We start from the raw sequence: 12,543 nt of genomic DNA, 5'->3' as shown, positions 1-12,543 counted from the left end.
CCTAACTCCCTACCTACACTCACCTTTCCTGGCTCCATCCCCGCCTCTTCGACCTGTTTGTTTCCTCTCCACCTATCCTCTCCTCTATCCATCTTCTATCCGCCTCCCACTCTCTCCCTATTTATTTCAAAACCCCCTTCCCTTCCCCCTTTTCTGATGAAGGGTCTGGGCCCGAAACGTCAGCCTCTCTGCTCCTATGATGCTGCTTGGCCTGCTGTGTTCATCCAGCCCTGCACCTTGTTGTCTCGGATTCTCCAGCATCTGCAGTTCCTACTACATCTAAATACCTAGTTGTGTTAGCACTGAATTTAAATATAATGCTGAAATTTGCCATATACATATAATTGGCTTTGTTTTTGTATAATACTTCAATAAGTTCACATTGAAGTCATTGAACACTGAATCAAATGATGCAACTGACCCTTTTTATAGAATTTTATTCCGAGGCTACTTGTTTTTCTTTTTGCACCTAGTACAGTGCAGCATGTCGAATCTTGGTGTAGCACTGAGGGTTTCAGATAACACTGAAAATGGCAAATAATTCCCTAAAGACTTCATTTGTTACTGTCCCCAGCAACAGACTGCTTGCACAACTGAGTTTGAAAGAGAGCTGTGTGAAAGGTCACTTCTAATTGCAAAGACACATAGAGGGGCTTTGTCAGCCAAACAAAGAGGCAGGAGTATCACTGCAAGTTAATGTACTGATTCTCTGTACAGCTGTGCTCCTCTTAAGTGTGTGCTTAACAGATAGCTTTATTTGTCAGAAATTAGTGATTTTTAACCCATTGGCAGGCGGTCTGGTTTGCAACTTGATGTCTTTGATATATTTTGTATGATACAAACCATTTTAAGAAAGCTGTTCCATCCATGTAAGTCCCAGTGAGTGGTGCACAGCCTCTTCAGCGTTTTATAATAATCTCCATGGACAGTAAATAGTTGCTGCACCATAAAAGCCCACATATAGTGCAACACCATAACAGAATGCCAACCTTCATCCAGACATCACCTCCATCTTTATTCATTCATATTATTTGTAAATCCTGTATGTGTGACATAATATTTCAACACATGGATGGTGCAAAGATCATGAAACAAAGATTCTTTATTCCATTAGCATTAGCTCATTATAAACATGAAAGGAAATTAAGGTTACACAAGGAAGTATTTACATTGTTTATATGGAATTAAGCCTGCAGTTTATATTCAGTTGAGAAATCCTTAGTCTCCCTGCTGCTGCTTGCTATCGGCCCTCCTTTCTCAAAAATCAACTGCTTTTCCAAAGAGGGTCTGTTTGACTGTTTTAGTAGTTCAGAAGAAGAGTCCTATTCTTAACTAATGTTAACTTTGTTTCTCTCTCTATGGATGCTGCCAGACCTATTGAGTTTCTCCAGCACTTTCTGTTTGTTTCAGAATTCTGGCATTCTCAATATTTTGCTTATATTACTACAATTAACTCCAGCAACCTTCAGATGCCGAAAGAAAACCAGTCAGTGTTTCTTATTCCTCACAAACATTCGGTAATCCATGTTGGGAGGTGTCCTGGGTTAGGAACTTGAAGAGGACAACATCCAATTCAACACGAATTTCTGCCAGGCTCCTGACGCTATTGAAGTTCACTTCACTTGAAGTGATATAAATAGGCTTTGTCTTTGCCACGTGGCTATTAATAGCCTTGTGTAGTGCTATTAAGCCAAGTATGTGAGGAAATTTTAATTCTTCACTGAAGTTAGGTTTGAGTTCAGAATTGAGGCGTAGAATTGGTTCTTTATCTGTGGATGATTATTAAAGGCATGTCCAAGGTCATTTCTGTTCTTTAAAAGTTTACAAATCTTTTATCAAGATAAATGTAGCAGCAATTAACATCAGCCCCACTTCCCCACCCAGCTGAAACTCACACACACTACTCCCTTTACTCAACCCCAGTTATACTCAGACCCAGCCTTGATGTGTCACTGGTAGCTGCTACTCTCGTTCTTGAAACCCTCCTGCATGATGGACCCAGGACCAGTCAGACTAACTCCTCCAACTCACCCAGGTTCCCTCACTCCTGCTCTTGCTGCTCCTTCAATCACAGCTTCTGTCTCTAGGGTACAGAAAGAGTGGGAGAACAGGAACCTGTGATTGGCAGAATCCTGAAAAGGAGAAAGGCTCGTTAAAAGATGGGAAAGATTCTGTCTCTTTGTGATATGGTGAGGGGAAGGGGAATGACCTTTCTGTGATTGATTGCCCCAGCGAATGATTTTGCTACTGTCATGGGTGAATTTGTCTCGTTCCTGTGTATTTTCAGTGCTGTTGCATCAGTACTTTTTTTTTGTTACATTTTGGTCAACCTCCTTGGAGGACTCCAGTCTCCCCTGACTGAACATTCCAGCTGCTATCATCCCAGAATGATGCTGAGAAAAGCAGTTTCCTTCTCTTGCTCACTTCAGCCTTTACCTCATCAGGTGGGAGTCGGTGAAGTGTTTATTACTGAAAGATAGATTTGGTAGGTTCAGTAGGCCATTTGTCCCATCATATCTGTATCAACAATCCGAATGAACATCTTAACTCCATGCGATTCCCCTGTCCTTTCCAGATAACCCTGCATATTACTTGTATTTAAATAATCATCCCAAGCCCTCTTGTGTTGTTCAATTGAAAATGCCCCATTTACACATCCAGGCAATGCATTCCAGACTAAATTGCTCACTGTGTGTATGTATTTTTCTCACATTTCATTTACTTCTTTTGCGAATTAGAATGAAATCTTACTGTAATTTGGACCTCATATCCTGGTGGTGGGAAAGGGGAAGAGGATCAACTCACATTTCATGCCATCCCAGGTTGAGTAACATTTCAGGTATAACTTCATCAGTTTGCTTACTTCCACTCTCAACTAAACTGTACAATGCTAACTGTGCTAGAAAAACTAGGCTGTTTTCATATCAGTGTTAAACACAATTAAATTAATTCCCCTACAGCAATAATTTGCTTATTACACCTCCTAAATCTCTGAAATATATTAACTAGGAAATATAAAACTTGAAAATTACACCATAGGCTGAGTGTATAGTTTAAATGTAGTGATAGATACCAACTATTCTTGATTAAATTCTGAGTTTTGGCAGCATCAAATTAATTTAAAGAATTGTAACAACACGAGTAATTTCTTCACAGATGTGGTATTTGTATTTTTGTCCATGTTTATTTGAAATGCAGATATGTTTCCAAATTTACCTTACAATTTAGAAAATCATGATTATTAAAATCAGAAAATATTGTGAAAAGTCTGTTGGTTAAGTCTGTGAATTTAATGTTCATGTTGTTTTCTGAAGAGAATTTGAAAAAATTAATAACAGCTCTAAGATATGTCTAATGACAAGGTTATGGTGTTCATTATATCGACCTGTAGAATTAGCTTCTCTTTCTCCCTCCAGCTTCCTGCAGCCTGAAATCCCTGTTGCCCTTCCTGCCAAGTTCTGCCCCTTTTTTTTTTTTCTTGAGTCTTACCGGGGAATAGAATCAGAGGCAGCTTTAGGATTCAGAGTTTCATTTCAGTATCAGTTCTTTACTACTGAACCTACATGGGATTATAATTATATTCAATGACAGAGGGTATCACAGTCAGGTCTTATACACGTCATTACTCAAGATCCGAAGAGAAGCATGCATGATTTCAGTAGGGATTCATCGGATAGTGATCAGTCATATGAAATCTGGTTAATGTTTATTCTTCCTAACCTGAAGGGAAGACAATCCATACTCATGGCTTTATTCAGACAGGGGCCCTGTGCTATTATTCTGATTGTCATGGCTGGAACCTCATAGTATCTGCACCTCTGCCAGTATGTGGTTCAGGGTTGTTTGAGGTAGTTCACTGCTAGTCATCCTCCTTTGTCTATAGCCTGCCCAATGATCACTGGGGGAGGATACACTAGCGTTCGCTCTTTACAGATGTGAATTGTTTTTAATTAACAAAGTATTTATTGGATGATGACGAAACATACAGTTACATATTAGGCATAATTACTAAAACTCTTAGAAGCTGTACAGAATACATCTGCTTCCAATGTAGGCTCATGTGGATCCATTGTTACCAGCCACAGACTAGGTGTTTTACCATGAGATTGGGAGTAATTTAATATGAAATTATCTGCTTCTGAAACATTACTTTTGCATGAGAACCATTGAGCAACAATATAACGCTGAACCTCATGAAGATGTTGTGGATTCTGAATCTTTTATTTAGATATATACTGAAAATAAGCACTGCTGAGTAGTGATTTGAAAATAGCATTGTCATTGAACTTTTTAAAAATTCACTCTTGGGTCGTGGATGCTGCTGGCATTTTGTGCCAGCAGTTATTGTCCCGAGTTGCCCTTGTGAAGGTGATAGTGAGCTGTCGTCTTGAACTGCTGCTGTTCATGTGCTGGGGGTATACCCATAATGCATGTGGAACTCATTGCTGAGGAATTATTATCCACACCATGATTAGAATATGAGGCATACCTCGGTCTTTCTTATGTGTTCTACTTATAGGATAGGGCTGAGTTTAATGCATTACATTTCCTTGCCCATGAGAAGCACACAACAAGTTTATTCCTCACATGTTATTATTTATCACGGATTAAAAAAAGACAATGGAATCACATCAGTCAATTTCCAATACATGATCTTAGTGGCCAGGCTACACATTGGGGGGTTAATTTTATGGGGCCTGTAGGAGCAGGAGACATAGAAGGCAGGGTGATTTAATAAGCTGGGAGCCTAAACTGTGCTTTCCCGTAGGCAGCTTGAAATTTAGGAATTAGCTCAGTGGTGAGATTGTGGCAGGTCAAGCTTATGGCATCCTGTTTTTGGTGCCAACTTATACTGCATTTGTTTGCCATGAAGACATATTAGATTTAAACTTGTTGTAACAAAGTACTACCTTCGGGATTAAAGTAAGCCACTGGCACATGAGAAATTTCTGGCATTCGGTTCACATTAATTTAAAGGCACAGCCATCAGATGGGCTTGTCCAGTGGGGTCTGATGTCAGTGGTCGTGTATGTCGAACTCCGTAGACAAAGGAGGGGATCAGGAAAATGGCTGCCCCCCAGCATGGAAGCTCAAGACTGGCAAGGACGAGTTAGGGAGGGTCCAGAAGTTGGGTGTGGGGTGAGTTGATGTCATGGAGGGCTGGAAGAGGGATCCAAAGGAGGATGGCAGGGTGGGTGGAGGGCATGAAGGAATGGGAAAGGCAAGGGTGGGTGGTGAGCATGGAGGAGTGGGAAAGTCAAGGGCTGTGAACCCTGTGTGTGGTGAGGAGTTGAGTGGGGGGAGATGATGGGTACAGTCAGCGAACATAAGAAAACAAAGGGCCTAAGGGATGGGGACAGTACTGTCTACACATTTGTCCATCTCAGAACAACCCCGCCATCCCAGGAACAAGTCTGGTGAGCTTTCATTACACTCTCCCCATGCAGCAATATGCTTCCTAAGGTGAGGAGACTAACATTGCACACAGTATACCAGGACAAATCTAAGCAAGCTTCTATACAAATGAAGCAAGAAGTTATTGCTCCTGTACGCAAATGCTCTTGCAATAAAGGCTAATATTTCACTACCTTCCTAATTGTTTTGCTGCATTTGCTTGTTGCCTTATTAACTTACTGACAAGGACACCCAAGTCCTTTTACACATCTACAATTTCTAACTTTTTACCATTTAATAAATACTCTGCATATCTCTTGTTCCTACCAATGTGGATTATCTCACATTTTGCTATATCTGCCATGTTCTTTTCCACTCATTAAACCTGTCCAAATCCTCTTCACATCTTTATATCTTCCTCACAGCACACATTCCGACTCAGCTTTGTATCATCTGTAAGTTTGGAAATAGTACATTTGATACCCATATCCAAATTATTGATATGTATTCCGTGCAGCTGGGAGCCAAGTACCAATCCTTATGGTACCCCTCATTAGTCATAGCCTTCCAATATGAGAATGATCATGTATGCTCTGTCTTCTGTCTGTTAACCAACGATTAATCTATACCGGTATATTACCTCCTATACATTAATTTTCCTAGCCAAACTCCTATAGGCGCCCTTATCAAAACCCTACTGGAAAACCAGCAACTCCCCTTTACCAATTTTGTAAGTAACATACTCAAGTTACTTCAACGTTTCACTTAATTCCATTGAGAATGATCTTGGACAGTCTTTTTTGCAATGCATAAAACAGAAGGTCAGCTGAGTCTCAATGTTCAGCCACATTTCATGAGTCTTGAGTATATCACTAGACACTAACGTGAACATTCAGTAAGTGATACCTCCAACTCCCCTGTCACCATCATTGGCTGCCAGCCATGGCGTGTGCCAGTATATTTAGCTCTCTGACTGAACTACTCTCAACAATAAAAATAATGCACATGTATGTAAAGTGATGTCCAAAATGAAATGAAATACATTGTAATCAACATTTAAATTTGAAAAACACTCATGGCAGGTTTGTTGTGTGAGGAGAGATTGTGTTGACTGGGCCTGTACTCACTGGAGTTTAGAAGAATGAGAGAGGATCTCAATGAAACGTATAAGATTCTGACAAAGCTGGACTGACTGGATACATGGATGATATTTCCCCATTTAGGTGGCGATGGTGGTGGAGATGGGAGTGAAGAAGATTTGGAACGGGATAATGATCTTTTCAGACTGAGATGAAGAAAATAATTTCCTTCACACAGAGGGTGATGGATCTGTGGAGGCAGTCACTCAATATCATTAAGAAAGAATTAGGCAGATTTCTAGAAGCTAAAGATTTCAAGGGTGTACTGAAGAGAGCAGGAGTAAGGCATGAAGGTAGAGGATCCACAATGATCATGTTGAATGGCAGAATGTGTTCAATGGGGCATTTGGCCCACTTCTAATACTATTTGCTATGTTTGTACGTTTGCAGCTTTGATTCTCTCAACATATTTAATGTTAATGGAACTGGCGTTTGGCAGCAAAGTAGTGGCTGTGGTGCCACAACCATACGATGGGATTATTTTACAGCCCAGCTTGCACAGGCTGCAATGTCACTTAACAGCAGGTTTCCCGATGAAAAACTTGTCATGGTACTGCACATACTTCCTCTACCTCTAGTGGCATTTAAATTTGACATAAAACTGTGGAAAGCGAGGGATTGATTGTAGATGCCAACTTCTGGATCTGCATGGTTAAAACTCCACCTGCAAATTGTACATTTCAAATAGATGTTACCTCTGCTACTTAATTGTACATGTTCTCCGGGCCACTGTGCTTCAGTCAATTTATTATTCTGTGATAGTAAAATAAACTGTTTTAGTTTTATAAATTGTTCCAGTGATAAGAGTCATGATTATCTAAACTTTATATGTGAACTATTTAATGGAGATGATGTAATCACAAATTAACTAATAATCTATGACATTTTATTTGCCCAGTTAAGCTGTTTGAAATTGGCAAAGCACTATTTTTCATCACCAGAGCTCCAAAACCCCCAGACAATCAACGAATCTTTTAAAATGCAATTGCTTCATTTATTCAGCCTTTTCTATTTTTTATGTTGTCTGGGGATTTTTGCTTGGAATCATTTTCATATCCTATCAAGTAAGCACAACTGCCTTTTTCTTTGAACAAAAACAAAATTAAGGTATCAAGGTATTCCTCAACTACACAGATGTATTGCACAAGAATATTGGCTATAGTTTAAAGAAGGATTGGAATAATGACTTCCATAATAACACAGAAATTACTAGTGATGAAATTGAGGGAGACCGGGCCATGTTTGGAACAAGTAGTATTCCTGTTAATTCTTAGAAAGAAAAGATCTGCACCTTATGTAAAATTGATAGTCTCCATCTGTCATAATGGTACTTGTTCTAATTAGGAATGCTACTGATGTACTTTATATATTGATTAGACAAACAGTGATTGTTTGCAGTTGTAGTTCATACAAATTATAAGAATCACTCATTTCTCTTTTTTTTTTACTTTAGTTTTATAACATTTCAGTCGATCAGCTGTACTAATGAAATTTACTGAAGACACTAAACTACTTTCCTTGACAAATTGTGCCTGTCAAAAAGGCATTTTCAGCAGTTAGCTCTTGTATATAGCTGGAAGCTGCTCTATCTTGCTTCTGTGCAGTATGCAAATATGTTACTATTTTAGTATTTTACAAATTAGGTCAGTGTGTTTCCTAACACAACCAAAATTCTGGAATTTATGTACTAGAATGCAGATACCCGAAACTTTTCAAGTATACTCTAGAATTACATAGGATTTTAAAATGTTTCTGACATACATTTAATTGTATCTTTTGTATATCGGGCGTCATTGGGTACCGGGCTAGGATTCATAGGGAATGCTGGAGGTCCCTTAAGTTATCACTGTTCTCTCAATGAATAGGTTTGCTTTGCATGCAGTACAGGCAGATCATACCGGACAAAGTGCGTTAGAGTATTAGAACAGAGTGAAGTGTTACGGTTGCAGGGAAGGTGCACACAGAGCGAGATAAGCTTTAAACTTAAAATTTGGGTGGTCCATTCAGATGTCTAATAATAGTGGGGAAGAAACTGCTCTCGAATCTGTTAGTATGTGTGTTTAAGCTTATGTATTTTCTGCCTGACTGATAAGGTTGGAAGAGATTGTAACCAGGTTGCCAGGGGTCTTTGATTATGTTGGCTGTTTTCCTGAGGCAGCAAGACGTGTCGATGGAATCATTGGAAGGAAGGCTAGTTTACGTGGTGGACTAGGCTGTGTTCACAACCCTCTGTGGTTTCTTATAGTCCTGGGCAAAGCAGTTGCCACACCAAGCCGTGATGCATCCAGATAGAAAGCTTTTTATGGTGCATCTATCAACATTGCTAAGAGTGTTTACGGACATGCTGAATTTCCATGGCTTCCTGAGGATGTAGAGGTGTGATTGTTGTTTCTTGATCGTAGCGTCAACGTGGGTGGACCAGGACAGATTGTTGGTGATCAGCACTCCGAGGATGATGCTGTTGGCCATCTCTACCTCAGGACTATTGATGTACTTTCCACTTTGCTTCTTGAAGTCAATCACCAACTCTTTCATTTTGCTGAAGTTGAGGGAGAGATTGTTGTCTTTACACCATAGCACCAAGCATTCCATCTCTTTCCTGTATTTTGTATCCTCATTGCTTGAGATCCGGCCTACAACAGTAGTGTTGTCAGCAAACTTGTAGATAGAGTTAGGACAGAATTTGGCCACATGGTCATGAGTGTATGGGGAATATAATAAGGGGCTGAGTATGCAGCCTTGCGGAGCACCATTGTTGCGGATTATCATGACGGAGGTATTGTTGCTTATTCTCAGTGATTGCAGTTTGTGGGTCAGGATGTCGAAGATTCAGTTGCAGAGGGCAAAATAGAGACCCAGGTCTTGGAGTCTGGAGATTAGTTTGATTAGAATTATTGTGTTGAAGACAGAGCTGTAGTCAATAAGTACCATTTTCAGTTGGCTGACTCAGCCTTTGAGATGTATACTAAAGAATGTTCAGAGGTCCCCAAGGATCACAATATTTACAGAAAGTTTGAAACACAAAAATTGTTAGCTACAATTCTTTCAGAGATAGTAGTTTTCTGAAGAAGGGTCTAGGCCCAAAACATCAGTTTTCCTGCACCTCTGATGCTGCTTGGCCTGCTGTGTTCATCCAGCTCTACACCTTGTTATCTTAGCTACAATTCTTTGTCTTGCTTATTCATGAAGGAGAGGAAAGGGAGTGTGATTTTATACATAAATAATATATGAACCATAAATTCCTGTGTCACAGTCATGGATTAACATTTCTAACAATATTTGAACTGGATAGTGGGAAGTTCTTAGTTATCTCTATCAACAATTGGATGACACGGTGGCTCAGTGGTTAGCACTTCTGCCTCACAGTGCCAGGGAGTCAGGTTCGATTCCACCGTTGGGTGACTGTCTGTGTGGAGTTTGTACATTCTCCCCATGCCTGCAGGGGTTTCCTGCAGGCGCTCCGGTTTCCTCCCACAGTCCAAAGATATGTAGGTTAGGTGGATTGGCCATGCTAAATTGCCCGTAGTGTCCAGGGGTCTGTACGTTAGGTGGATTAGATATGGGAAATGCCAGGTTACAGGGAAAGGGTAGGGGAATGGGTCTGGGTAGGATGCTCTTCGGAGGGGCGGTGTGAATTTGTTGGGCCAAATGGCCTGTTTCCATGCTGTAGGGATTCTATGATTCGTCCACCCATGAGGTCATATATTGTGGCAATTCCCCATTGATCCTTTGGTGGTTTGGGATTTACTGCTAACACCTATGAATGTCATCAATCCTGCTACAGTTTCTGCCTTTAAAATTCAGGTTTTGCCAGAATGTTTAGAGCTATCTTTTTTTCCAGTTACCTTGTGCAGTGTCATAGAGGCTTATCCAGTTAATGTCAAGATGGCATCATTTTCTAAAGTCTGTGCTGGTGCCATGGAAATCTGCCTAATGCCGGCACGTGTCAGAAAATCATAGGTACACTGCACAGATGGAGAGAATGGGCCTTGCTCACAAATAATCAAAAGTAATAGGTAATGCATTTGTAGAAAATAACCTCCAGAAAAGATATTTTCAGCATTTAGATTTTGTGTGTGGCTGACAGCATCTCTATGTTGCTTGCAAGCAATATGCAAACATATCAGTACATTAGGATTCTTTAATAATCTGGAATTTAGGACCATAAGCACATAGGGTTTAGGAGCCATTCAGTAGGGCTGTGACTGATGTGGTTATAGTTTCAACTCCACTTCCCTGTCTGCCCTTTCCTTTTTTCCATGATTGAGTTGAGTGAACCTTTTCTGAACTGGTTCCAACACAATTATATCCTTTTTCAGATTGAGATCAAAACTTTGCACATTATTTCAGAGTGTGTTATTAAGGCCTTGTACAGCTTCAGTAAAATTTCTCTGTTTTTAAAATCTATTCCCTTTGCAGTAAGAACCAGAATTCCCTTTGCCTTCTGAAACATTTTCTGTATCTGCATACTAAGTATCTGTGATTCACTAACTAGAAAACCTAAATCCCTCTGTGTACCAAGTTCTGCAATCTCTCTCCATTTAAGTAGAATACTGCTTTCCTATTCTTCCCATCAACATGGGCAAGTTCACATTTTTCCACATCATATTCCATCTTCCAACTTTTTATTTGCCCATTCAGTTGACCTCTTTGCAGGCTCTATTTTCTCTTGACAAATTACGTTCCTATCTTGGTGTCATTGGGAAATTTACCTACCATACGCTTTCATCCACATCCTTGATGTAGATTGTAAATAGTTGAGACACCAGCATGACCCCTGTGGCACTCTACTAATGACTTTTTGCTCATCTGGTTCATTCATCACAATTTTTTGCTTTCTGTTAGCTAATCAATCCTTTATCCATGCTGATAAGTTACCTCTTCTAGCATGTGCTCTTAACTTTTGATATGGCACCTTATCAAATGCTCTTTGAAAATCCCAGTATACCACATCTACAGGCTGCCCTTTATCCAACTTACTGTTACTTCTTCAAATAACTCTACTGAATTAATTAAACATGCTTTCATTTTCACAAAGCCACATTGACTCTGACTGATCACATGATGATTTTCTAAGTAGTTAGTTATAGCCTCCTTAATAATGGATCCTAGCATCCTCCCTATGATATATGTCCGGCAAACTGGCCTATAGTTCCCTGTCTGCTGTTTCCATACTTTATTGAAAGTTACATTTATTTAGGTTAGTGTGCTTCCTAATACAAGCAGATTTCAGGAAGGATTTCCATTGTAGACTTTAACACAGCTGATCAGCTTTTCAAGCACAATCTGATTTATTAGTTTGTGCAGGCAGATGGCGTGCAGTGTTAGCGAGAATTCTGTGAATTTAGACCCCACTGTGTGCTTCCTCTCTGTTGATTTGATTTGATTTATTATTGTCATCTGTACTCAGGTACAGTGAAAAATATTGTCTTACGTGCTCTACTGGCAGATTGTACTATACAAGTGCATCGAGGTAACAGAACAGAGTACAGAATACAATGTTACAGCTGCCAAGAAGGTGCAGAGAGAGATCAACATTAACATTAAAGAGCCCCATTCAATAAACTGATAACATTGGGGAAGAAGCTGTTCTTGAATCTGTTCGTACAAACTTTTTTATCTTCTGCCCAACAGAAGAGGATGAAAGAGGGTATAACTGGGCTGGGAGGGTCTTTGATTATGTTTGTTGCTTTCCCGATGCAGTGGGAAATATAGATGAAGTCAATGGATGGGAGGCTGGTTTGTGTGATGGACTGGTTTCTGTTCCTGACTCTGCAGTTTCTTGCAGTCTTGCGAAGAGCGGTTGCCATATCACACTGATGCATCCAGATAGAATGCTTTCTATGGTGCATCTATAAAAGTCTACAAGAGTCTTTATAGACATGCTGTATTACTTTTTTTCTCTTTTTGTTTCAGCACAGCACAAGCCCTTTGGCCCACGATGTTGTGCCGACCTATTATCCTACAAAGGTCAATTTACCCTGCATACCCTACATTATACTATCATCCA

The 12,543-nt window shown here is 40.0% G+C and overlaps 1 protein-coding gene across 1 annotated transcript in view; it reads right to left on the bottom strand.

The window, feature by feature from the left end:
- LOC109912581 (alpha-sarcoglycan-like) overlaps nucleotides 1-9,068 on the bottom strand; it is a 78,138-nt gene extending 69,070 nt beyond the window's left edge. The window contains exon 1 of the mRNA XM_048614405.1: nucleotides 8,871-9,068. Within this exon, the coding sequence (XP_048470362.1) occupies nucleotides 8,871-9,068 (198 nt within the window). The remainder of the gene's footprint in view (nucleotides 1-8,870) is intronic.
- Between the last annotated feature and the right edge of the window lie 3,475 nt (nucleotides 9,069-12,543).

Source organism: Rhincodon typus, chromosome 30 (assembly GCF_021869965.1).
Source record: "Rhincodon typus isolate 14 chromosome 30, sRhiTyp1.1, whole genome shotgun sequence".
Classification (NCBI taxonomy): domain Eukaryota; kingdom Metazoa; phylum Chordata; class Chondrichthyes; order Orectolobiformes; family Rhincodontidae; genus Rhincodon; species Rhincodon typus.
The sequence above is the reverse complement of the archived record's forward strand: the minus strand, read 5'-3'. Positions and strand labels throughout refer to the sequence as shown.